Source organism: Scleropages formosus, chromosome 21 (assembly GCF_900964775.1).
Source record: "Scleropages formosus chromosome 21, fSclFor1.1, whole genome shotgun sequence".
Taxonomy (NCBI): domain Eukaryota; kingdom Metazoa; phylum Chordata; class Actinopteri; order Osteoglossiformes; family Osteoglossidae; genus Scleropages; species Scleropages formosus.
Window position 1 is genome coordinate 7,456,815 of NC_041826.1, and position 27,050 is coordinate 7,483,864.

The window sequence follows — 27,050 nt, forward strand, 5'->3', positions numbered from 1 at the left end:
GCAGGAATCACCCTGAGCCATCAAGTATAACATTCTTCCACACATTTAAACTTTCAAGGAAATGTGAAAAGTATGCTCCACAATTACTTCCAAATTAGCAAAACTTTGCCTTTTTTAAGGTAACCAATAAAGACATGAAACCTCCAGATTTATATTTACCATCTTGAACAAACAAGAGGAAAAACCTTGTGGTGTTGGAAGACTGTAGGTCTGTATAATCTGTAGATTATAACTGTATGCTGAGCTTGGGCAACAACAGCTCAGCTCTTCTCACCATCATGTCTGAATGAGAATGGCTTGGCACAGGAAATAAAAACCAGGGTCTATAATTCATGTGGCCTGAAATACCGAAGGAGCCATCGCTGGGCAAGACGTCGGTTCAGGACCGTATCTCTGAGGGAGAGGGGTTTTAGGTAATGCGGCTGCTGTATTTTTAAATCCATTTATGAGGCTGGTATCTCTCTCAGTGTGGCTCAAAGTAGAAATGTCACATTGCATTCATGTTGCATCGCAGCCGGTTCTCGCTCAGTTCTACTTTACTGGAACAAAAGAAATCTAGGAAAGCAAAGGTGCCTCATACATCATATATACAGAATCGACTTCAAATTGGACGTAGAAAAGGCTGGCCAAAGCGGACAAAACCATAATCCAAACAAATGAAGCACAGAGAACAGAAGTCCACACGGTGAAACCAAGAAATTTCTCAAACACAATCTGGATTAAAACAGAAAACTTTATTTTGTGACTGAAATAACAAAATGCTCGAAAATACTACACATTCATTAAAACTGTTCACTGAATGCAGCAAATTTATATATATGTATATAAAATTGTTTGAAGACAGTACACCAAATAAATGAGAAATATAGTAAGATACACAAGAAAACTTTCCAATTTCATGGGATGGAAAGAAAAAACTGCCACAAGCAACGTACAAAGTCAAAGTAGTCGGTATTGTGAGTGTGTCCGCTGGTCCATTCATTTCAGCACTGAGACACAGAGAACAAATATCGTTATAAACTACTCAGTCAGATGAGCATCTTTCACAAGCCTTTACATACAAACCCCCCAAAGAGTGACATGATCAATTCACTTTACAAATCAGTCAAGTACCTTCCATACTTGTATTAGAAACATTCCCAATTGGCAGGAATCACAAATCAATCCCTATTCTTTTTTTTTTTTTTTTCCAGAAATGTACACAACTGCTATTCAATGCCCAATTCAGCCTAGTTTCTAATACCTTAAAACCTGCACTGAGCTTTTCTGTACTTTTTCTACTTACTATCAGATTGCAGGGTGATATGATTAATAATCATGTGATTCTGTATTACAAATAAATGTTTGAACAGGTAAAATGTCCTCTTGGGCACCAGCGAAGGACTTTGTTATCCAAGGAGAAACTCTGAAAGCTGTACAGCAGGCACAAATTAAGGAACCGTGTTTCCTTCTTCACAGAATGGTAAACTACTGTGAGCAAACTTTTGCATGACTAGTGTGCCCTTTACAAAACATATTCCCTTTACAAAAAATAATATTGCTTCCAAATTTGTAACAAAGGTTCCAGTAATTCCCCCAATATTCTGAACAACGCAGTCCCCAAATCAACAGCGCTTAAGGGTGCTTTTACTCCGTTTTGCGCAATACAAAGAAATGTTGACAAACTCCAGGCCCTCTAGAGCAGCACTCTAGACCCTAAAAACCCCCAAATAAATTTCTCTTAAAGCAAAACTTACTTTTCATTAGTTTTAAGCAACATTTTTCTTGACATTTTACAAAAACTTAATTCAAGGCAATGCTTTTTTTTTTTTTTTTTTTTTTTTTTAGAAGGGAGGAAAAGTTTTACGTTAAACTACATGGGGATAAACCACCAGCTGGTCAAATTTACTAGTACTCTAGTTTGCAATGACTTGCTTGCTCCGCCCCCACCTCAGGCTATCTCCGCCTTCTGGGAGAGCTGTCTCTGCTGCGCTCCTCATTCCTCCTCGACTCTCTGTACCTGTCGGAGTGCTGGTTTTCCTTGTCCGACCTCTCCACACCGTTCCTGTGCGAGTCCCTGGAGTCGGCTTCCTTACGGCTCCTCTCTCTTGACTTTGACCTCTGTCTGCTGCGACTCTCGGGCTCCTTCTCCCGAATCCTGTGTTCCTCTCTGTCCCTCTGCGAGCGGGAGCCATTTCTCACACTGTTGCTGGGCTTCTGCGAGTCCAGGTGCCTGTTGTCACGATCCCGGTTGTGCTTACGGGGCTGATCCACGTTGTCGTGCTTACGGGGCTGATCCACGTTGTCGTGCCCACGGTCAGCTCGGTCTCGGTCATCCCGATCGATACGGTCACGGTTGTCCCGGTTGTGGTCTGCGTGGTCACGATCACGGCTACGGTCGATGTGGGTGTGCTGTTCCAGGTCGCGCTCCCGTTCCCTGTGGCGGGAGGCCTGATAATGGTCCTCGCTAATGGCATCTTGGGCCCGGTTCTTGTGCCTTCTGCTGGACTGTTCCTCAAACGGGGGTTTCCCAGCACGCATGTCCTTCTTACTGTGGACCTTCTTCTTCCGTCTTGCGTCTGAGTCTGCCAGGGAAAGAGTCAGGCTCTACTCCAACACTTCTCTTTGTTACAATTCAGCATTCAACATAAGACATTAATACATTTAAGATCTAAAACATTTCATTTTAGTGCTCAAATATAATAGTTTGTTTTTTAAACAGGAATAATAGAGTTGAAATTGCCATCGGCACAGACTGTTGAACAGGGTTACACCCCGTGGTGGAAGCATGGTGATGACACTGCCATTGGACAGAGCCTAAAACACTCAACTGTCTGCTTCTCTCATGCATCATGGTGAGACAAGGGCATCCGGCGAAGCACATCACCAAGCAACCAGAGCGCCATGCTGGGGTCCACAGGAGGTGTGTGGACACGTCGCAACACGGGCGTAAGGAAGACCAAATGTGCCCAAACAACTCTCACCTAGCTGGAATTTTGTCTCTGACTTTGAACTGACTCAAAAGCTTTCCAACAGCCAGGAAGGCACCTGTGCTCACTGAAATAATGAACAAAAGGCAACTGCATTCTTGCAGTTCAGACAATTTTAATCAGTTACTACGCACGTAGCCTGTTGACCATATGAGATGGCTGAGAGACACGTGGAAAGACGGGCTTTCAGAAACCCTATTGCATGCAGCAACATGCGGTGCTGTGCTCATTTAAGCTGCTGTCAAAGAGCCTGGCAGTGAGGTAGATGACAGAGGATGTCCAGGTAGTTCCCGACTTGTGGCCAAAAAACATTCCAGAAGTTTCACATCGGAGTGCAGAGGGGCACAGATGTACTGGAACTGAGAAGTGCTCCAGTCCTCAGCTCTGGGTCACATTTTTAATCTGCAGTGTACTTCCATTTATAAATGTGTTCATTACAATCACTCATCGGAAAGTGAGGCCTAAATGTATCCGTTATGCAATTTCATCTTTTGCAGTCAAATAGTCCCTTTCAAAATAATCCAACATTTGGCCACTACGTAATCTGTAATTAAAACAACATCCAGGATATGTCATTAAAAGGAAATAAAGGATCAGGGCATGGGTGCAGCATTTAGTTATTGAAAGGGTCATAGAAGGAAAAAACAGACCTGGCCAGCTTTTATTTTAAGCTGCGTAATGACCAAACTCTTATAAGAATAAGGCTAACAGAATATGAGTGGAGCAGATAGATGAGGATGGCTCAGACACTCCTGGCTCTCACAGTTGGCTTTTAAGTGTGAAAATCAAGAAGCTAGAAGCCACATGAACTGGAAATGACATGCACTCCATCAAAAAAAAAAAGTCAATATAATTAGGACAGTTGAGGCTGAAGGTAAAAAGACTCAAAAATTAAATAATAGCAAGGTCAGCCTTCAGATGTTCAAGTTAGTGACCGCCCACTGAAAAGACAGAGAATCTGAGAACAGCTAGCATGAAATCTGGGAGAGTAATTAAAAATGGCATAGGAAGGGAATTTGCGTTGTCTTGGGTTTCAAGGGAAAAAACTCAATACAAGTGATTAATCTTAAAAAAACCAAGAACTTAATTAAATGCTAAAACTTACAGTGGATGAGGGGTTTACAGGAAGAAGACGTTTTGCCCCGTGGAAGAAACTCAAAAATCATTGTGTCAGAACAACAAAGCCTTAGCGGATTAGGCAGGGGTTTTTTGCTTGGCTCTGCAGAGCTCCTTGTGTCAAATAGGAACAACTGGCAGAAACAGTGACATGAGGCCAGTTCAAGCGTAATAGGCTGTGTGATTGTGTGTGGTCTGGGGATACCTGAGCTGCTGCTACTGCTGTCAGATGAGGACTCAGATGGGGACTCGCTGGAAGAGTCATTGCTGCTGTCGCTGTCACTGCTACTGTCTGAGGATGTGCTATCTGAGGAGGAGGAGTCGGAATCCGAGGAATCTACCTCCTGTGTCTGTGTCATGATCATTTTGGGCGCATTCTTCAGGTGCTCACGGAGCTCATCCCTATATAAAGAAGAAGAGGTGTTCTCAAGGAGCCACTGAAAACACACTTCAACATCATCAATAAAACAAGCAGCTTCACAACACTTACGTAAGGCCACCCAGACCGATGGAGGTAAAGAAGTTGATCGCAAATCTTGTGTTCCTAGGATTGTCTCGTGGAAAGAGGCCCTCAAAGAATGGCTGCAATGTGCTGAAAGTAAGAATTAAGAAGCAATGATTCAACGCAAACCATTGTTAAGACAAAAAATGCTGTATAATCTGTCATGTCAGTGGACTCACAGATCCTTCAGACGTTCGTTCAATTTCGGAAGGCCCATGTAGGCACAGAGTTCCTGGAACAGGATCTTCACAAAGATTCTACTGGAGGAGGTGGTGGTGTCTTCACTCATTTTTATGCACTCGAGCACCTTCACACAGAAAGCAGATTTCACACTGTAAGCTTAGACAATGCAGTTCCAGAACCTCGGAAGACTAAGTATCTCATGGCAAATATCTCATGACAGTTGCATCATTTCCTTACCCAATAAAAGCAAAATTCATTCTCAAAACAGCTGTTGAGAAAATTACATCTTGAATATAAGAACTTGATTATTAGCACCACTTACACTCCATGGAATCGAATCTGTATACAAAAGGTGCGCAAACATTCTGGCAACGTTTCGCAGCTTGTTGGTCTCGAGGCGATGAATGGTTTCATACTGCTCCTGGAATATGGCTTCAAAACTTTCCATGTACTCTTTCTTCAGCAGACAGAAACGCTGCAAAATGTAGAAATCCAAATCAGAGGTAAGAAACCAGAACAAACAAGACCATCTGTCACACTGAATTTACCACCGTAATTACCCAATGTACCCTACAGGTCAGGAACATTCAGCATAAAACCACACTCTGGAATGCATCTATATAACATTGCAAATGGAGCCTTACCCCAGCCAGAAGTCCAAAGAACTTCTCATAGGTCCTCTGCTGGGCACAGCAGTCCAGAATCATGTTGCATAACTCTTTCTGTGTATTGTAAAGACAGATTTGCATGCATGAATCTTAAAGAGACACTGTGACAAGCTGACATATTGGGCTAACCATTTCCCATATCCTGAAGGTTTGGTAGGACCACCTGGTTCATTCATTACTCAGCATCAATGAGATAATATTTTTCTCATCATACCCAAGGCAACAGACTAGTTCCAGCTGATTATTTTCACGTGCGTGGCTATTGTATGACTGTGAAAATGACTGTATGATTGTTAAAACAGGGCCGCATGTAGAATAGTACTTGGATCCATCTCCTTGAAATCAATGGCCTGGGTTTCTGATCCTGCTCCCACTATACCAACCTTGAGCATGGTTAATTGCTCCTAAGTGATACAATAACAATTTCACTCACCACACACACACAGTCTGAAACCGCTTGTCCCAAGCGGGGTCGCGGGGAGCCAGAGCCTAACCCGGCAACAGAGGGCACGAGGCTGGAGGGGGAGGGGACACACTCGGAACGGGACGCCGGGCCGTCGCACGGCACCCCCGGCAGGACTCAAACCCCAGACCCACCGGAGAGCAGGCTCCGGCCAAACCCGCTGCACCGCCGTACCCCCACAGAAACAATTTCCCAGCTATATAATCGATCGCTGCGGTCGAAAAGTAAAGCAGTATTTTTTGTACTGAGGCGTTTGTGGTCATTCAGACAACGACCAAAAACTTGACACTGGGGTTCAATGGGTTTACTGTACTCCAGATGTTAACCACCCACTCTGAATCATACAAGTCACAAATATAGCAGCCAGAGCACACCATTTACCGCATATTATACTGTCTCACAGGCTCAGGGCAGCCTTGGTGAGGTTACCTCTTGCAGACATAGAGGAGCCCATAATCAGTTTGAAAAAGGATGTAAAAGAATGAAAATTAGGAAAGCACACAGGAGGACTGGCTTAGGGAAAGAGTTAAAGCTTAGAAGACATTAAGAGGAGGACGGTAGTGGTATATAAGCATAACTATAATCGACCCTTCATTCTCCGATTCGCAGCAGAAACGGAACAAAAACAGGCTACCTGGTAGGTAAGTATACAGTTGCAAGAATGAACTTGTGAAACCTCTGGAATTACCTGGATTTCTGTATTATTATTATTCATAAAATGTCTGTTCTTCAATTCAGTCACAATAATGCACAAACACAAAAACAACTGTATACAACTGAATACATCATTTAAACGTTCACAAACAACGCTGGAAAAATGGCAACCCCTTGAACCTCCTTTAGAAACAATAACCGCCATCAAATGTTTCCTGCAGCTTGCTGATGACACTTGCACAGCGGTCAGTAGGAATTTTATACCACTCCTTTCTTACAAAACCGTTTCAGTCTGGAATTCCCTGTGTGATCAGCTCTTTCCAGGTCTTGTCAAACCATCTCAAATGGGTTCGGGTCGAGGCTGCAGAACATGAATTTGCTTCCATCCTCTGTTTAAGCCACACTCCTATATTCTGGGTCATTGTCTTGCTGTGTGATCAAACTTCTATTAAGCTTCAGGTCACTACCCTGACATTCTCCTGTTAAATTTCTCGATTCGGTTTCATGTCCATTATTGCCTTAGTGATAGCAAGCTGTCCAGGCCCAAAACCATGATGCTCCATCCACTAGGCTTCATGCCTGGGATCAGGTTTTGGTGTGTAGCGTTCTTCCTCCAAACATAGCATGCTGCATTTCTGGCAAGGAGTTCAAATCTTCTCCTTCCACAGAATATTTTCCTAGAAACATCACAGAACATCAAGTTTGTTTTTTCTTTTTGCAAATCTGAAAATCTGCAGTAATGTTTTTTTGGAGGGCAGTGGTTTCCTTTCTGATGTCCTTCTACAAGCATCATTCTCACTCAGTCGTTTCCTTAAAATGGACCAATGAATAGAGACTTTGGCAAATTCAAGAGATTTCTGCAGGTCCATTTCACCTTCTTCCCTCCGCGAACTGCCACCTTACCGAGGTGGAGGGGTTTGAGTGCCTGAATGATCTCAGGAGCTATGTTGCCTGGGGCTATATGCCCCTGGTAGGTTTTCCCAAGGCAAACAGGTCCTGGGTGACAGACGAGACAAAGCGCGGTTCAAAATCCCCTTATGACTATTAAATCAAGGATCTCGTTCACCCCGCCCGGTATGGGGTCACCGGGGCCTAACCCTGGAGCCAGGCCTGGAGGGGGCGCTCGCATGCGAGCGCCTGGTGGCCAGGTCTATGCCCACGGGGCCTGGCCGGGCTCAGCCCGAAGCCAAGACGTGGAGCCGCTCTTCGGTGGGCTCACCACCTGCCAGAGAGGACATAAGGGGCCGGTGCGTTGTGATTTGGGCAGTGGTCGGGGCCGAGTGCCCGGCCGACCCAAACCTCGGGCGCCAACTCTGGCTTTTGGGACTTGGAATGTCACCTCACTGGCGGGGAAGGAGCCTGAGCTAGTGCACGAGGTTGAGAAATACCCTCTAGATATAGTCGGGCTCACTTCCACTCACAGCTTGGGTTCTGGAACCACTCTTCTCGACCAAGGGTGGACTCTCCACTATTCTGGCGTTGCCCAGGGTGAGAGGCGGCGGGCGGGTGTGGGCTTATTAATAGCCCCCAGTTCAGCCGCCATGTGTTGGAGTCTACCCCGGTGAATGAGAGGGTCGTCTCCCTACGCCTTCGGGTCAGGGGACGGCCTCTCACTGTCGTTTGTGCTTATGCGCCTAGCGGCAGTGTAGAGTACCCGGCCTTTTTAGAGTCCCTGGGGGGCATGCTGGAAAGTGCTCCCACTGGGGACTCTGTCGTTTTACTGGGGGACTTCAACGCCCACGTGGGCAGCGACAGTGACACCTGGAGGGGCGTGATTGGGAGGAACGGCCTCCCTGATCTGAACCCGAGCGGTGAGTTATTGGATTTCTGTGCTAGTCACGGTTTGTCCATAACAAACACCATGTTCATGCATAAGGGTGTCCATCAGTGCACTTGACACCAGGACACCCTAGGTCGGAGGTCGACGATCAACTTTGTAGTCGTTTCTTCTGATCTTCGGCCATATGTCTTGGACACTTGGGTGAAGAGAGGGGCTGAGCTGTCAACTGATCACCACCTGGTGGTGAGTTGGATTCGATGACGGGGGAAAAAGCTGGACAGACCTGGCAGGCCCAAACGCATAGTGAGGGTCTGTTGGGAACGTTTGGCGGAGGCCCCTGTCAGAGAGGTCTTCAACTCCCACCTCCGACAGAGCTTCAATCAGGTCCCGAGGGAGACTGGGGACATTGAGTCCGAATGGACTATGTTCCACACCTCCATTGTCGGGGCGGCGGTTCGGAGCAGCGGCCATAAAGTCTCCGGCGCCTGTCGCAGCGGCAATCCCCGAACACGGTGGTGGACACCGGAGGTAAGGGATGCTGTCAAGCTGAAGAAGGAGTTCTATCAGGCCTGGCTGGCTCATGGGACTCCTGAAGCAGCTGACGGGTACCGGCAGGGCAGACGGAGCGCGGCTCTGGCAGTCGCCGCAGCAAAAACTCGGGCCTGGGAGGAGTTCGGTGAGGCCATGGAGGAAGACTTTCGGTCGACCTCAAAGAGATTCTGGCAAACTGTCCAGCGACTCAGAAGGGGGAAGCAGTGTTCCGCCAACACTGTTTACAGTGGAAATGGTGCGCTGCTGACCTCAACTGAGGATGTCCTCGGGCGGTGGAAGTAGTACTTTGAGGATCTCCTCAATCGCTCCAACACGCCTTCCGTAGAGGAAGCTGAAGCTGGGGACTCGGAGGGGGACTCGTCCATTACCCTGGCTGAAGTTGCTGAGGTAGTCAAAAAACTCCTCGGTGGCAAGGCTCCGGGGGTGGATGAGATCCACCCCGAGTTTCTCAAGTCTCTGGATGTTGTGGGGCTGTCTTGGCTGACACGCCTCTGCAGCATCGCGTGGAGGTCGGGGACGGTGCCTCTGGACTGGCAGACCGGGGTGGTGGTCCCTCTTTTTAAGAAAGGGACCGGAGATTGTATTCCAACTATAGGGGGATCACACTCCTTAGCCTCCCTGGGAAAGTCTATGCCGGGGTACTGGAGAAGAGAAACCGACCGATAGTTGAACCTCGGATCCAGGAGGAGCAATGGGGTTTTCGCCCTGGCCGTTGAACACTGGACCAGCTCTATACCTTCTCTAGGGTGCTGGAGGGTTCATGGGAGTTTGCCCAACCAGTCCATATGTGTTTTGTGGACCTGGAGAAGGCATTCGACCGTGTCCCTCGTGGCATCCTGTGGGGGGTACTTCGGGACTATGGGGTTCAGGGCTCGTTCCTACGGGCTGTTCGTTCCCTGTATGACCGGAGCAGGAGCTTGGTTCGCATTGCCAGCAGTAAGTCAGACCTGTTCCCGGTGCATGTTGGACTCCGCCAGGGCTGCCCTTTGTCACCGATTCTGTTCATTATCTTTATGGACAGAATTTCTAGGCGCAGCCAGGGAACGGAGGGTGTCTGTTTTGGTGGCCGCAGGATCTCATCTCTGCTTTTTGCGGACGATGTGGTCCTGTTGGCTTCATCGAATCAAGACTTACAGTGTGCACTGGAGAAGTTTGCAGCTGAGTGCGAAGCGGCGGGGATGAGAATCAGCACCTCCAAATCCGAGACCACTGTCCTCAGTTGGAAAAAGGTGGATTGCCCCCTCCGGGTTAGGGGGGAGCTCCTCCCTCAAGTAGAGGAGTTTAAGTATCTCGGGGTCTTGTTCACGAGTGAGGGAAAAATGGAGCGGCAGGTTGACAGACGGATCGGTGCGGCGTCCGCAGTAACGCGGTCATTGTACCGGTCTGTTGTGGTGAAGAAGGAGCTGAGTCGTAAGGCGAAGCTCTCAATTTACCGGTCGATCTACGTTCCTACCCTCACCTATGGTCATGAACGCTGGATCATGACCGAAAGAATGAGATCACGGATACAAGGGGCAGAAATGAGTTTCCTCCGCAGGGTGCCTGGGCGCACCCTTAGGGATAGGGTGAGGAGCTCAGTCACCCGGGAGGAGCTTGGAGTAGAGCCGCTACTCCTCCGCATCAAAAGGAGCCAGTTGAGGTGGCTCGGGCATCTGTTCCGGATGCCTCCTGGACGCCTCCCTGGGGAGGTGTTCCGGGCATGTCCCACTGGGAGGAGGCCTCAGGGCAGACCCAGGACACGCTGGAGAGACTACGTCTCCCAGCTGGCCTGGGAACGCCTTGGGGTTCCCCCAGAGGAGCTGGAGGAGGTTTGCGGGGAGAAGGAAGTCTGGGGGGCTCTGCTTAGACTACTGCCCCCGCGACCCGGTCCCGGATAAGCGGAGGAAGATGGATGGATGGATGCATTTCACCTTCTCCGGCACTGCAAGCAGAACTTTCACAGTGATCTTTGCAGGGATCCAACTCCTCAGGAGAGCAGTAACAGTACTGGTTTTACCTCCAGTCTCATCTCATTGACTAGATCACATGACTCCAGTTAGCTTTAGGAAAAGTCATTACCCTAGAGGTTCACACACTTTTTCCAGCATGCACTGTGAATGTTTCAATGATGTATTCAGTACTGACAAGACAAAGTATAAGTGTTTGTGTGTTATTGGTTTCAACAGATTGTGCATGTTTATTATTATCTACTACTATGGCTTGGCTGAAGATCAGACCACATTTTATGAGCAATTACTGCAGAAACTCAAGTAATTACAAAGGGTTCATAAACTTTTCCTTCCAACTTCACAATGACACTGGCTTGTTAAGTCAACCGGATACAACTGCAGACACCCCGTGTTCCACCTTCCCTTCTCCACGACAGATCTGTTGACAATAGCTGTGTAGGAATCATCAGCGCAAGCATGAACTGTCCAGCTCCCTGAAGACTGCTGCAATTCACCCCCTTGAGAGAAAACAAACTGGAGGAGGAGCAACATTTACATTGTCAACCGAGTGCCACTGGATACCCCTTGGCATCGCTGACGGAACAAAAAAACCGAAAACCCCGAGCTCTTCAGGATACCCAAGTAGAAAAAAGGAGACGGGTCCGCAAGCTTGAGGCGTAATTACCGCCTCTGCCAAACAAAGAGAAAAGAAACATTTAATTGAATCTCACTAAACACATTAACACTCACACTGAAGAGCCCCAAGATCTTTCCTTCTGCCTCTAATGAGACTGGTCCAGTTTTGCTGAGATTCAATGGCACTAGCTTGAGGATGGAGACAGAAAGGACTGGAAATGAGATGTCAAACTGGGTACTGATTTAATCTGGCAGGACAGAAACCCCCCAGGAAGAATCTCTCTGCTGGCAACCCTGGTGCCCACAACTGCTCAGCTGCTTTCCCAAAAGCCCTCGCTCCTGGTAAACAAGCAAAGAAACCTCAGTAAGGCAGAGGCAGGGAATGCACAAGGGTACGTGCTGCTTTAACGCTATACACCATCTCTCTCAAGAGCACCTTAACGTTTAAAAAAGCCTCTGACCACAGCGGCTCCTCATCAGCAGCCTAGAAATAATTGGACCGGCTCCGAGCCTTCACGGAGGACACGTGATCTGCCTGTATCGCACACCACGATGCGGTGGTCTGAATGCACGTCTGCAGCACCGCATGTGGGTTAAGGACAGCGAGGACAAAGTCGTGTGCCCGAGGCAGCTCCGACAGAAGCACCGTACCTTAAAACCATCAATGACAGCCTTTCAAGAAAGAAGTTCAGCGGACATACAGCAACTCCCCTTCAGCGCACGCCTGTTCCCATTTTGAGAGCGCTTGACCGTCGGCTCAGCCTCTACGCTCAAATAAACATTTAGCGGCAGATGCTATACGCAAGAGAGCACGTTCATGGACGACACCAACGGCAGCTCTGCTCCGGAAGAAACATTAACACCCAACGCAGTGTGCCAACGTGAAATCCATAACGGTGAGGAAACATCCCGAATGATTTTTACAGACAGCACAACATATACTGTATAAAAGCAGATGGCGCGCATAATACAATCCCGTTTGCCTTCGCGACAGCAGGAGCAAACAGAGTGGAGCATTTATCTGGCTTCTTTATAAAGTCACTTTACTTCTAGTTGAGCAATCAATTTCACTGGCTTCCCAAAAGCTCCAGAGGCACAGTGTGTGTGGACAGAACTTGAACACAACGTGAACAGACGTTCAGGCTGAAAGGAAGACACGGGTCATATAAACCAGCCTTAAAAATATGATTTGGCTGAACGAACCCATATAGTGCAAGTAGATGAAACGGTTACACGGTGGCGAAAAAGGAGGATCGTTAACTTTAATGTGTCATTTCAGCAAAATACAACAACATTTCAAGTTCGAAAGCGCTCAGTTACAGATCGAAAACTAACACGATTTGAGGCCGTTGCAGATCAATAGCTCAAGTCCAACATTACGTCCTGTGTAAACACAATCCTTGCGTATAAACACACGGCATCATAGCAAATTTATTTCCTACCAGAATAACAGACCTAACCATTAACATTTGTGATTTTTCTCAAAGTCAATCCACTGCTGGTTACCCACAATCGCTGAGAAGGGCACTTCAACAAATGGAACGCAAACCACACATTCTGCATGTTTTTATCACTTTAATGGGAGCTGGCATGAAGTGCAGAACAACAGATAGGTGGTGAATAATGAGAGATGCAGCTGTGGAGAGGAACCGGTCCGTAAACCCGGCAGCACCGTGTTTATCTCTGACAAGAACAATAATCTTTGACATCTCTACTACAACCGCGGGCAGGTGCTCATCCGTAGTTCCCGCCCGCACCACCCAGTAGCATTCACACCTGTTCCGCTTTCTGGATTTCTGCGGCACACCGGTGAACATGCTCAACATATGGACAATCAAACACTAAAGCTCAAACTCAAATCGGCACTTCTGGCTTCTACAAGCAGGAGCATCATTAAACATGAATGCAATGGGCTACCTCAAGTCCTAGGACAGCCTACTTATGGCTGTGGAAGGTATTTTTTATCACCCCACCATTCAAAGAAGGTTTGTACTTTAGCATATTGCGATCACCAGAAATACTGACACCATGGCATACCAAAGGAAACCCAGGTCAACAGGGTTTTTTTTTTTTTTTTTTAGCAAAGCTAAAAACTGGGACAGAAACGATTCAGAGCAAAAGTATGCATAAATCAGTGCAGTTCTCCCTTGAGTGTTTTTTTACCGATCTGTGATTTTTATAAATTGCATGCCTTCTGACGCTATGAAAAAAATGAGACCCCTTCTTATGCTACACACAATTTAGATTTCAACGTAAACTTTGTGTCTATTCATGTTGAAGTGTAACTAAGAACAGCAGTGGCACCAGGCCCAGACGGTGTCTCACCGGCCTGCCTAAAAACCTGTGCTGACCAGCTGGCCCCTATCTTCACAAAGATCTTCAACAGATCACTGGAGATGTGCGAAGTTCCTTCCTGCTTCAAACGCTCCACCATCATCCCCATTCCAAAGAAACCCAAAATCACAGGACTTAATGACTACAGACCTGTCGCCTTAACATCTGTGGTCATGAAGTCACTTGAAAAACTGGTGTTGGACTACCTGAAAGACATCACTGGACCCTTGCTGGACCCCCTGCAGTTTGCTTACCGAGCAAACAGGTCTGTGGATGATGCAGTCAACATGGGACTGCACTACATTCTGCAACATCTGGACAAACCAGGGACTTATGCGAGAATCCTGTTCATGGACTTCAGCTCAGCCTTCAACACCATCATCCCACACCTCCTCCTGTCCAAATTAACCCAACTCTCCGTGCCCACCTCCATCTGTCAGTGGATCACCAACTTTCTGACAGACAGGCAGCAGATAGTGAGGCTGGGAAAATTCTCATCCGAAACTCGCACAATCAGTACTGGAGCCCCCCAGGGATGTGTGCTCTCCCCACTGCTCTTCTCCCTGTACACCAACGACTGCACCGCGAAGGACCCCTCTGTCAAACTCCTGAAGTTTGCAGACGACACCACACTCATCGGCCTCATCCGGAATGGCGACGAGTCTGCCTATAGACAGGAGGTGCAAGAGCTGGCTGTCTGGTGCAGTCATAACAACCTGGAGCTGCTCAAAACAGTGGAGATGATTGTAGACTTTAAGAGAAACACCTCAGCATTATCCTCACTCACCATCATGAACAGCACTGTGGCAACAGTGGAGTCATTCAGGTTCCTGGGCACTACCATCTCACAGGACCTGAAGTGGGAGCCCCACATAGACTCCATTGTGAAGAAGGCCCAGCAGAGGTTGTACTTCCTTCGTCAGCTGAGGAAGTTCAACCTGCCACAGGAGCTACTGATGCAATTCTACTCTGCAGTCGTCGAGTCCGTCCTCTGCACCTCTATAACTGTCTGGTTCGGCTCAGCTACGAAGTCAGACATCAGAAGACTGCAGCGGATAGTTCGGACTGCTGGAAGAATCATCGGCACATCCCGCCCAGCTCTCCAAAAACTGTACTCGTCCAGAGTCAGTAAAAGGGCGAGCAAAATCATTCTAGACCCCTCACATCCAGGCCACTTCCTCTTCGAACCCTTGCCATCTGGCCGGCGCTACAGAGCACTGTGCACCAGGACAGCCAGGCATAAGAAAAGTTTCTTTCCTCAGGCCATCTACCTCATGAACACCTAAATCTCTCCTCTACAGAGTAAACCGTGCAATACATAATGCTATTTATATTTATAACTATTTATCACATTTCTCTTACACTCCCTTGCATTTGTATCTAGCGACTATTTTTGTACTATTTTTGTATATTGGGTACTTTATATTTTTTAAATATTTTTTATCCCTTGCTCACATACTCTATCTTCTCATCTGTGTCTTGTCACTGTCATTCTGTCTGTGCTGTGGTAGTTCCTGTCACCAAGACAAATTCCTTGTATGTGCGAACATACTTGGCAATAAAGCTCGTTCTGATTCTGATTCTGATTCTGACATTAATACCAAGAACCAGCTGAACCCTAACTTCCAGATTAAATGCCGTTTCTTGCTTTAACTGTGTCGACGACCACAGTAACACAGAGACAGAAACAGTACACAAAGTGCAAAGACTCCTGGAATTCTGTAGTCTTATTTCACTACGAGAGAGTGTCTTAGTGGACAGGTAGCAATCAAAGAAGAAACATGATGTTCCCTTCACGCGATCAACACAACGCCTCCATTGAAGTTCAGCCGCATTCAATCGGGTACAAGCTCGCCCCTGGCCCTCGGAGTCAACCACTGGTCTGAAGGGGATCCCTGGCTCTGTTCCTGAGGAGGAACACTGAATCTGTGCCCCACACATGCAGGTGAACCAGGAGAGAAGGCCAGAGCTTAAGCTGAGAGCTTCAAATACGTAGCTGCCTAAAGAGACCATCCCTAATTGCCTCCAAACCAAACTCCTCCTCTTGTTGTAAGGGAATTGCAGTGATTTTCCCACTGCTTACACTGGCTAAACTGGAGGGATTACTCCAGGCTGCGCTCATTCATTTAATGGCTTCAAGAAAACAGTAATCAGTTTGTGTGACTCTGCGATTCCTGGGAACAGGTACAATCGTTTCTCTCCAGTTTCCGAGAAAGAACAAACCACCTCGAAACACGGCCGTAACAAGGCACGGACCTAGACAAAAGACAAGCGCCACAGTAACAAAGACTCATTTGTGAACAAATAAAAAGATCACGGTTGCAATACATTCTAAAGGACACCGAAAATCATCTCACAACATTTTGTCACTGAAATTGGTCCCACAACCACACTGCCTTTGCACTTCAAACAGCTGATCCACATTTTCGCATAAAATTCAAAGGGCTACAAAGACAGATCCTTGACAGGCAGAAAAATCACTAATATGACAGTATTAAGACAAATTACAGCTTGAACGGGCTGCTTTAGGCCATGACTCCACAGTGTACTCATGTGACACATGGCTCAAGCCAAGAGAACAGCCAAAGTTACACTCACCGTTTGGCTCTCAGGGAAGTCCATCTTTATTAGTTTGTGAGCACATTCTTCAAAGTCCAAGCTGTTGATACAGACAACACACCATGTTATTACAGGACCCTCCACCTCCTCGAATATATTAATATAAACCAACAATTACGCTACATCAGGCTATCCATTCATCCATTCACCCATCTAAGTGTTTTTTATTTTGATCCATCACATTGTTCGCAGCAGGGTCGTGGTAGTCCGGCACCTATCCAAGAAGTATACGGAGGGCGCACCCCGGATGGTACGGCAGTCCATCACAGGGCAATGTATTTCGTACAGGAGTAGACATTCGCTTCTAAGATTACAAAAAAGGTGGAAATGATACATCTGCTATGAACAGAAATATTCACACAAGTCTTTTGCTGCAAGTCTCATATAGCAAAAATCATTAAAAAGGAAAAATGGAAGCTCATCATAAGGCATTTTAGATGGCATGTTATTTTCGAACGCGCTGACAAATCTGTTTGCGTCGTTCAGCTCCCCGTCGGGTTATACACTCTGCAACGGTGTGCAATGTGATCTAACGCAGGGCCACAGGCTTTCTGGTGGACAACGGTCACCCGTCTGCGTTGAGACGAGAAATCATACAGCTGGCCGTTGCACTTTGGGTATTTACACTACCTGAAGAGTCCAGAAGTTACGGAAGAGTCGATTAAAGAGCTTAGAGTCTATTTATTTGTTATAAACCAGTGGAAAGGTGTAGGGGATACTGTAAGTTACGTGGCTGCAGCGGTTGGGGCTACATTTAGTGACTCGCCAAAAATCAGTCTTGTTGGTTTCAACAGCACAATGACTTCTGCTTTGGCGACCGACCCAAAAAAGGTCACCGGAAATTGTCGGGATAGGTACCTCCCAGCACCGCGGTAGGCATGACACCCAGTGCCATTACAGAACGTGGACGTTTGGCCCACGAGCCACTGGGGGCTGTCCTCTGCGCCGAAGACGTGCCGGCAAATGCGTTACCGTGTGAAAATGGGGCAGAGCTAAGAGTCTTTAAAACTGCCTGGTGGGTCAGTTATCAAGGTTTGTCCACCCCCCGCTGCGGATGCCTCTGCTTCTCCAGCAGCTGTTCCTGAACATGTTCCAGCCAGTGGCCCTCGGGGAGAGTAGCCTGCCTCTTTTCGTGTGTGCGTGTGAGTGTGTGTGTCTACACACAAAGGCGTTTTCAATCATTTCTACTACGCTCCCTGGAGCTCTCCTATGCGTTCAGTTAGCAACAGCTATGCTGAGTACTAACATTTTGGACTCTCTCCAGCTGGTATAAAAAAGGTGAGCACTCAGCAACTAATAGAAGACAATTAAGAAAATTAATGTCCAGCTGTCAGGTACCATAATGGCAAACACAAATTTAGGAAACCTGCATTTCCTTACTTTTCTGCGTACTTGTGGACTCTTGTGGCCACTTTAGACACCTTTTACTAATTCAAAACAACCATCAGCCCTGATTTTAGCCCTTCGAAGCCCATACCCAGTCAGGTGAAAAACTGGCAAAGCCAGTGAAACGTGCATCAAGCTGAGGTCATTGCTAGTACCAAACACACTCACTCACAAGGCAAACAAACACAAGCCAGACTGCGCACACAACTCATAGCGCTAAGTGCTTCAGTAAGTGAGAGCAGCTCTCAAAAGCTACTGGATGACTGAACACAGCCCCTGGCACCACCCATTATACAGGAGGGCGATGAACAGTGCACCTCGCACATGGTGAAAGTCCAGAGCCTCCTGTCTAACTCACACCACGATGAAAAGACTGTGCATTACAGGCGAGCACCAAACATGTCGTCGTCTGCTCTTGATCTTCCTAAAGAGGAATTGCAGAAGCAATGCAGCACGCGGGCTGCTGGTCCACGAGGGCTTTGAAACACTCCTCCCTTCCAATAGAACAATGTCACGAACATCTCCAGAATCTCCACACATCCACTTTTTGAAAAAAGCACAGAACTGCTGTGCTAAGAGTCAACTCCAAAACTTGGTGGGAAATCTGGAGGGAAAGTAGTGAGCACGTTCGGCGTGTTCCCCTAGACACACCAGAGCATGATGCCCCCATCTCATCATTCATGTAATACAGTGTGATACAATTTCTCCCGCATGGCACAGTCACCTTTTCAGAGAAAAAACGACTCTCCTAGCCTGCCTGCACTGAAACTCAGTTGAGACGTGAACAAATGTTAAGCACATATACAAACATGGAAGCCTCTGGAATCTGAATGACATCTCTTCACTCCAATATGGCTTCGAGCTCTAGCTAAACTGGCAAATCCTGAAAGACTCCCCTCTCTGCTCAGCACTCGTCATTTTAGCCATCTGGCTTGATTGTTTGATTCAGTCTCAAAAGGGACATTTGTAGACCCCATACACAGTAACATTTAAAGCGCTCCAGTTTTCATGGAAGCTGCCTAAACCTTCGTCTCCCACCTCAAAAAGGAGTACTCGTTCAATACCCACCTGGACTGGATGGCAAGGTAGATGGTTCTGCGAAACGCAACCAGATTTACTTCTGTCTTGTCAAAGATGGTGACTTTGTCTTGTTCTAGAAAAGGGGAAAAGTCAATAGAGAAGGCGAGGGGAAAATAGCTGCAGCAATACTGAAACCCTTGAACAATTTTCTCCTCGACAGCTCAGGCATTCTTTTCTTTCTTGACTTTTCATTTCTAAAACACAAACCTATTTCTGAAAGGAAGAAAAAGGAATTCCCTACAAGAACAGCACAACACAACACTGAGTGAAGGCAACAGATGGATCTCATATGGTCACAAGATCAAACTACAGCCCATGATAATGTCTAAGTGCTGAGAACTGGTGGTGAAGTACATAAATGTGGTGGCCTCTCTCCTTCTGAATAACAGCCTGCAAAGAATGAAGAGGGAATCTGAACAAAATCCCACTTGACAGCCATGCCTGAAGAATGCAGGACTATTAAAGTGTATGATGCACCCCATCGCTCCTCAAGTGCTTCGAGACATTACGTATCAGCTGCAATTTGGCTGTCAAATATCACTTTCCATAAGTTCTTTCATTCATTGCATCTGCTTATAGCAACATAAACCATTAGAAAAAACTATTTAAAGCAAGCAAGTGAACTGGGCACCTTTGAAGACATCGAGGGATGAGGAGATTTTTCTGCATACGTGTGAGTGTGCTCGAAGCCGACTGTGGCACATTATCAGGTGAGCAGAAAGCGAAGGCAACGTATCAGAGCTGCGTGGGGTGATGGGGCGTTAAGGAAAGGACGAACTGCAAACGCACCCCGGGTATTATTTCACACTACAGTGACGACCTAACGAAGTGTGCGTACATTCGGAATCCCGTCGGGTCCTGGAGAACGAAGCAAGCTTCTACACAGGACAACCCATACCATCTCCGCCCTCCTCCTCCGCTTCCTCGTCATTTTCGTCTTCGTCGCTGCCTTCCCCGTCATCGCCGGAGCCAGAGCCGCTGCTCCCCTCGTCCAGGATCTCTGCGTACGAGACCCAGAGGACCTCGTGTTATACGCAGCCCACGGTTTGAGAGGAACATCAGCATGAGTGTTTACCATCCCTTTACTCCCAGTGACCACATACAGCTCCTTTCCTCAAGTCTGTTTTTGTGCTAAAGATAACACGTAATCCTACTTTTTTAATAATCATCACACGCTTCAAATGCATTGCTGCCCACTGCAGTACAAAGCATAATTAGATGAAAGAAGAAACAACAACTTCCACACAAAGAAGAAACGTTTAATAACACACGTAAAAGAAATTCTGGCACGCAACAAAATGTCATTAGAACATAACTTACCCTTTTTAATTTCTTTATACTTCTCCTCGTTTCCGAGGAAGTCGGTATCCATCTTGAAAACATCTGTTAAGTGACGCATGGTTATTCCACACTCCTTAGCAATTACACAGCAATTTCGAGATGCAAAGAGACACTATTGGAGGCAACCGTCCATAAAAAGTGCTCACTGTGTCTAAGGCCAGCATTATGCATAAAGAGCTTAAAGCAGTAACGGCTTTGTTCGCACTCTGGAATGTGCCCTGCGCTGATTTTCATTTGCAAGCATTTGTCTCTGGAATAACAGCAATTGCATCCCGCTAACAAACACAACAGACTGAAAGTCATTATTGACACACACACACACCCCTCACATGCGCAAGGCTAGTTTTTCTACTTTCGGATACAATAAATTTCCTACGACCGGTGCGAATGTGCCCCGTTTTTTTCCGAATATCAAGCTGCCCTTTCTCAATCATTGCCGTCCCTTACAGCGGTGTCTCATTTTAGTAACCCCTACAGTACTTCGGCAGGGGATGGGGGAGGTTCTCGATGTTCAGAAAACCTAAGACTGTCTGTGGCTTTCACTGCGCAAAAAAAAAAAAAAAAAAAAAAAAAAAAAAGACTTTACACTGCAATTGTCTTTTTCCAAATGGTCTAGAAAAGTATACAACAAAAGCGGTGCTTCTAAAACAGCCAGGACTGACTAAAGTCACGCAGTAGGGTTGTGAGAAACGATTTAAAAAACATAATAAAGCAGGTGTAGGGGCCTGAGATATTTTCTAAGATTATACATCATTTCTCTCTGAAAATAATACTACTATTACATTTCATAATCACATTAACATATTCCTATAAATCACCTTAGACAAAAGCATCAGCTACACAAAGAATAATTATAATAACACCGTTATGTCAGGTTTAGAATGCATTACAATTTTTTATTTATTTATTTATTTTAACTACTTTAGGGTTACGAAACCATTTTTTGCTTATACTGTTATCTAAGTCTTGTCTTTTTTGGTGAAATTTGCATCATTTCTTGGTTGTGGGGGAATACAAGACAACATTCCCTATAAAATAACTGAAATTCATTGTTGAACAAAGAGGGCCTGCTGGTCAGGGAAAGGGTGCAGACAAAAACTGCTATTAAAGGTGTGCAGTCTTACTTAGGACGTCCTCTGGGTTATAGTCGTCCTCCAACGGGAGCATATGAGTGAACTGGTCATCCTCCTCCACCAGGTCCAGCCCTTCTGAGATAACAGGGTGGTCCTTGAAGCCATCCTTGCGGATCGCAAACATCACCTCAATCATGTACTGAACACGCTTGTCGATCTCTGACTCGTGGAGGACGTTGCGCAGCCTCTCGAAGATGGCTGTGACAGAGAAGCCAGCGTCAGGTGAGCAGAAAACAACGGAGCACGGAAAGTAAACAGACATTCACAGAAACTGAGAAGAAGCCCATGTACCATTGATGCCTCTTGGGGAGACCTCAGTCAGCTTGAGACCACACTCCTTCAGGAAGCTGATGGCCACCTCCACGCTGTCGTCCGTGGGTCGCTCCAACAGTAGGGTCAGCATCTCGAGGCACAGGACCTCGTGAGCCTGAACACAGGGTCAGCAGTGTCAACAGAGCGAGCTTCTCCATCGGCACAACGCATCACCGATGAGACTCGCTCTCAATACCCTTGTACGGAGACCCCAAGGCACAAACATCTTCTGATAACCACCACTTTTAAACCTGCTGTGCAAACTCAGCTTTCTGGCAGAGGAATCCCCTTTACATGCATCATGCCGCTTGCACATATGCTTTATTCCTAGCGGTTGCAAACAGAGTGTTGATTTATACAGGAGACGGAACACTTACCACATTCTGATTGATGAGGTGTGCGACAAACTTGGATGCTGTCAAACACTGTTGCTGTAAAATGAAAGCGAGCCAGAGCATTAGGACCAGGTTCAGCAGCCAGCGTGAGTCTGAGGCCCAGCGATACAGAGACGAAAAGCAGGCGTACCTTGTCATTCCTACGGTAACCCTTGCGGAAATTAAGGATCAGCCTCTTCAGGATGAGCTCTCCGATCTGGGGGAACTTGGAGTTGATGATGGCCACCACAGCTGCGTAGACATGGGTGAAAATGGGAGATGCGCCCTGGGCCTGTAGAATGGAGCGGGCCAGGAGCCCCCTGCAGCACAACATGGGGCGCTGTAACTGCACAGACCTTCATCCAAAATTATCCACGACAGCGATCTTGAGGCCAAGACGACATACTTACCTCCCCCTCACAATGTTCTCCTGTAGGAGCTCGTGGATAATGTTGGCGATGTTGGAGACGTTCACCTTGTTAATGAGACCGTTGATTGACTTCTTCAAAGCCTCCCAACTCATCCTTTGGTAAGCCAGACTAAAAATTGAACAACAGACAACAGTAATATACCAGGACTAAGGGGGTTTTATTGTCAGACGTGACTTAGTTAAGAATAAGAACAATTAGTTAACTATAGTTCTACAATGCCAACATATATGTTTCCACACACGGGGATGTATTTGCACTGATTTAAAAATCAATCCTCCCAACCCCCTCAAAGGTAAAGTCAACATCACCTACAAAATCTATCTGTTGTTATAAAAACTTAAAAGCATTTGGTTAGTAAAACGATAACCTTAAATTCCCACAATCCCTCGAGCAGCTTCTTAATAGACACTAGGTGCAGAAGCATTTTAAAGGGCAGAATTTACAGGCTTCCCATCGAAAGGACAAAAGCACTCAGGACCGCGAGTGAGCCGAACCCCCCCAGTATTAAATTCTGCTGATGGCAAGGCGAGACGAGGTGAGGCAAGCGCTTTTCAGCCTCCCTACTGCCCTTCAGAGTGCCGGGAAAGGCCTTTCCCCCCCGTCCCCTTCTCTGCCCTTGTGCCAGATCTCTGCGGAGCACTCGCCTCCTAATTACCGCCATCAATTACACTACACAACACTTGCCCCCAGGGTGCCACAATGCCACAACAGAAGATGAGAAAAGGTGACTGTGAGCACCTTAAAGTGGCTGATGCACAGTTCTGAAAGGCGCTGGTAGACAGTAGAGAAGCTAAGGCATGTTCCCTCCCACTGCAACATGGAGGATCTGAGAACCCTACATATGCTCTCTGCTCAAAATCAGTGGATCCAAAAAAAAAAAAAAAAATTTTTCTTATACTTTCCTCAGTTGCTAGGGTGTCACAAGGTGTGCTTCATTTGAGGCTCGTCACTTGTTGCAAGAGTTCAGAGGATTTCAGACACAAAGTCCTATTTAAAAGTTGCGTATACTTCTCAAAACCAGAAAAAAATGCGATTTTACTGTTTGGTTTCGCCAGCTAACAATTCACTCTCAGTGCGTCACAGACCTACCTGGCCTTGTCTGTGATCTGGGCCTGCATCATGCGCAGTCTCGCGGGGGGAATGTAAGCCCCGCCTGTCCGAGTTAAAATGGGGTCCAGCTCCTCTTTCTTCTTCTTCACCGCAGGCTCCTCTGTCGGGGGACCATCCAGCTGGGCCGGGGAGGGTGACCTGCCCCTCCTCCTAGACTCCACCTCCCTCTCTCGGCTAGAGCGCTCTCTGCGGCTCCTTTCCCTGTCTCTGCTAGAACGGCGCTCGTAGCGTTCCCGGTCCCGCTCGCGGTCACGGTAGCGCTCCCGATCCCAGTCCCTGCTAGGATACCGTTCTCTAGATATTTTGGAGCGAGACAAAGTAGTTGGAAATCAATACGACAGACCAAGAAAACAGCACTTTATATACACTTATGACAGATAAAGTGCTTGGTACAACGTGCAGTCATCATGAAAATGATTCTCAAGTGAATCAAGTTACTTCCGATATCGTTACCAGTCCTACATTTTTGTCAATTACTCCTTCAGCGGATACTGAGCAGCTCATTTCTAACCTGTCGCTGTTTCTGTCAGTCCCACGGCGTCCCCTCTGGTACCACCGGTCCCGATCTTCAGACCTCTCCCTCTCCCGGCTGTGAAAGGACCGGGGCCTGGAACGCGATCTAGACCGCGATCGCGGGTCACCATCCCTGAAACGAATACCCCACCATTGTCCACACCACTTGCAAGATCACCACAAAAGACGAATGGATGTAGAGCCTCAAACTCCCTACATTTAAACTCACTTCAATATGACAACATCAATGTTCATTTTTATTTCCAACTTGAGTCCCGGAGAGGCTCACCTTTTCTCTGGGGAGGAGCTCCCACGTTGGTCCCTGCTGTCATCACCTAAGCCATGCTGAAACGCACAAAATATATCATCTCCGGGGCCTGCCCCTCATTATTTTTTCCTCTACATCCTGTAAGGAGTGTTTGTACCGGTCAATTTCTGCACCTTGTCTACAGCACTGTCTCTGAGTGAGTGAGCGGATATGGTCAGTGAAACATCATACATTAGACCCCTTATGTCAATGACAGTTATCTTGTAATGCACATGGGAAATCCTTACTGGCTCACAAAAGCAGGCAGAGATAAGTCACAACACTCGTAACTGGAAGGGTCTTCATTAAACTTACTGGACTGTCTGAAATTGCCAGGCTCGTCCGCCTTGGCCTGGTCCCTCGTCAGTTCTTACCCGGATGTGAGCCACCCTGCTCTTCATCCTGTGGCGGCCACCTGCGTCACTGTCCTCGCTGCCGTCACTGTCTTCGTCACTCGAGTCCCCGTCACTGCTGCCTTTGGAAGAAGGCCCGCTGCTCCTTGCCCGGGGTCTGCGGCCTGGCTCCGCTTTTTCGGGGCTGCCATCGCCCTCCGACTCCTCTCCTGGAGCGACACAACCATCACTAACAGCTACGGACATTACTCAACTCACAGACTTTCCCTTCCTTTGCAAGACTAGGCATCAGCAAGTACAGTTTACCCAAGCATTATACTGTATTCTCGTCACCATTTCAGCTTATGGGATATGACTTCAAAGGCACTCCAACATTGTCCATCAGTCCAGAAGAACAATCACATTGCTTAAAGCACAGAGGAGCACAAACGCAACGCAAACCAAACAAACAGCTCTCCCTCTCAAAAGACCGGCTGACATTCAGAACAACCAACGGCTTAGTTACTGCCTAACAATGTCCTCCTGGCTCCGCTCTCAAGAGCACTGTGAGCCCTCTGAAATAATAATGAGGCCTACTTCTAGTCCTTGGAGGTCACCATCTGGACCAAGCAGTGACTCACCACCCTTCAGAAGGCTCAAGGCTCCCTTCAGATCAGCAGCGAGTGCTCAAAACCACTGCAGAAAAACGCGCTCAGGTTGAACCTGAAAGGCTCCCGAGCCTAGAGAGGCACAACATATTTGCTCTTATTGGGAAAAAGGGACGGTCAATACCTTTCCTCACCTCTCCATTTCCAATTGGAGTCTGCAAGCTTTTGCCACAAATATGCTAAGCAAAGTCAGGCACAAAGTATCTGAGAAAAGAAAATAAACATTTTCCATTAAAAAATAACCAACGTGGTACTGTCAAGGCCTCTTTGAGAAAACAAGAGGTAATGAAAAGAAAAATCAATTTTCCCCATGTGTGAAAGACAGAGAAAAGGCTGTTATGGATCCATAATCCCATAGCAGCGGTAGATGTAACGAAGACGTCTGACTGACAGCTGAAATGAGTTTTAAACGTCGGTCCTGCAGCACAACTGAGCTACAGCATTTCGATTTCACAACAGCCACGGGATGAACTGAGTTTAAACAACACGCTGTGAGAACTGTATTAAGAGCTTCTGCTGGCAATCAGCTGGAAAAAGACTTGGGGAATAACAGAAGATACCGGGAAGACTACTATCATCACGGTGCCAATAAAAGGGCAATTGAAAAACTCTCGTTTTAAGGGTACATTAAACACGAAATGTTAAGAGCGGTCACACCCCTGATTTCACACAAAATTACATACAGCCAGAGAGGCACTGCTTCAAGACAGAGGGCAGGTTTGACAGCACTGCACGTTCACTTAGCAATTAACTGCAAAGGAAACAGTTTCCTGGAGCAGAACTGATTAAACACACATTTTTATAGAAAGAAGTGCTCTGATAAAACACATTCAGCAGTTCTGCCAATACAGTACAGGCTGCAGTGTTGTCGGGAGGGAGAATGTCAACGGCAGCTTGCGATCTGTTACGTGGCTACGATAATGGGTTCGCTGCTAAAACAGGCGGAACATTCGAGAACAGTTAACCTTTCCTCGGACCCAAAAGTGCGCCAGCTGTCGTGGGGTGATGCAGCTCAACGCGGCAAAGACTGATAGACCGTAACAACACAAAGGCGGTGCTGTGCGTTCATCGCGTGCTGCTCCTTTTCGATCTCATTTCGGAAATAAACGCAGATTCAGCCGAAACCAGCCAGAATGATCAAATCCAGCCCAAGGAAGCCCTAAATCACGAAACGAAAACATCGTTGGCAGAGGTGACGAAAGAGAAAGTCTTGAGCAAAGCTGAGGGTTTTTAAATTTCATTGCGTCTAAACTGTATTGCAGCAATTAGCTCAAAGCACCGTTTAATTTGTTACACTAGAATAAGTGAAAGAGTATCTCCAATGCTGATGATACCTTTTGATTTATCCTCCAGTTAATAAGTCTGTTAATATACCAGTGAAAATTGCATCACTTCTTCAATAATGACATTAATTCGATTGCTATTAATTCATACTGAAACAGAGAAAACAGTGGCTGGACATAATTCTACCTACTTCCAAGGTGACACACCTGTAGAAATGCTGAAGCTTATTCACTTTTGAGAAATCATTTAGAAATGATGAACTGCACACACACTGCAAAGGATCTGGCTGACAGGCTGCAGAAGGTCAGTCAAAGACGCTTCATTACCCCCCAGCGGAGGAAGGCGAAAGATCCTGCTGTGGTGGAGACATGTTGG

At 46.9% G+C, this 27,050-nt stretch overlaps 1 protein-coding gene across 1 annotated transcript in view; it reads right to left on the reverse strand.

The window, feature by feature from the left end:
- Positions 1-766: 766 nt before the first annotated feature.
- cwc22 (CWC22 spliceosome associated protein homolog) overlaps positions 767-27,050 on the reverse strand; it is a 29,977-nt gene continuing 3,693 nt past the window's right edge. The window contains exons 3-21 of the mRNA XM_029247331.1: positions 24,766-24,953; positions 24,374-24,429; positions 24,083-24,217; positions 23,551-23,865; positions 22,441-22,569; positions 22,182-22,350; positions 22,034-22,087; positions 21,636-21,771; positions 21,336-21,542; positions 20,191-20,253; positions 19,769-19,870; positions 18,859-18,943; positions 16,384-16,444; positions 5,415-5,492; positions 5,093-5,245; positions 4,767-4,894; positions 4,576-4,677; positions 4,291-4,487; positions 767-2,564 (exon numbers count right to left, since the gene is read on the reverse strand). Coding sequence (XP_029103164.1) covers positions 1,936-2,564; positions 4,291-4,487; positions 4,576-4,677; positions 4,767-4,894; positions 5,093-5,245; positions 5,415-5,492; positions 16,384-16,444; positions 18,859-18,943; positions 19,769-19,870; positions 20,191-20,253; positions 21,336-21,542; positions 21,636-21,771; positions 22,034-22,087; positions 22,182-22,350; positions 22,441-22,569; positions 23,551-23,865; positions 24,083-24,217; positions 24,374-24,429; positions 24,766-24,953 — 2,987 coding nt within the window. The 3' untranslated portion in view covers positions 767-1,935. The remainder of the gene's footprint in view (positions 2,565-4,290; positions 4,488-4,575; positions 4,678-4,766; positions 4,895-5,092; positions 5,246-5,414; positions 5,493-16,383; positions 16,445-18,858; positions 18,944-19,768; positions 19,871-20,190; positions 20,254-21,335; positions 21,543-21,635; positions 21,772-22,033; positions 22,088-22,181; positions 22,351-22,440; positions 22,570-23,550; positions 23,866-24,082; positions 24,218-24,373; positions 24,430-24,765; positions 24,954-27,050) is intronic.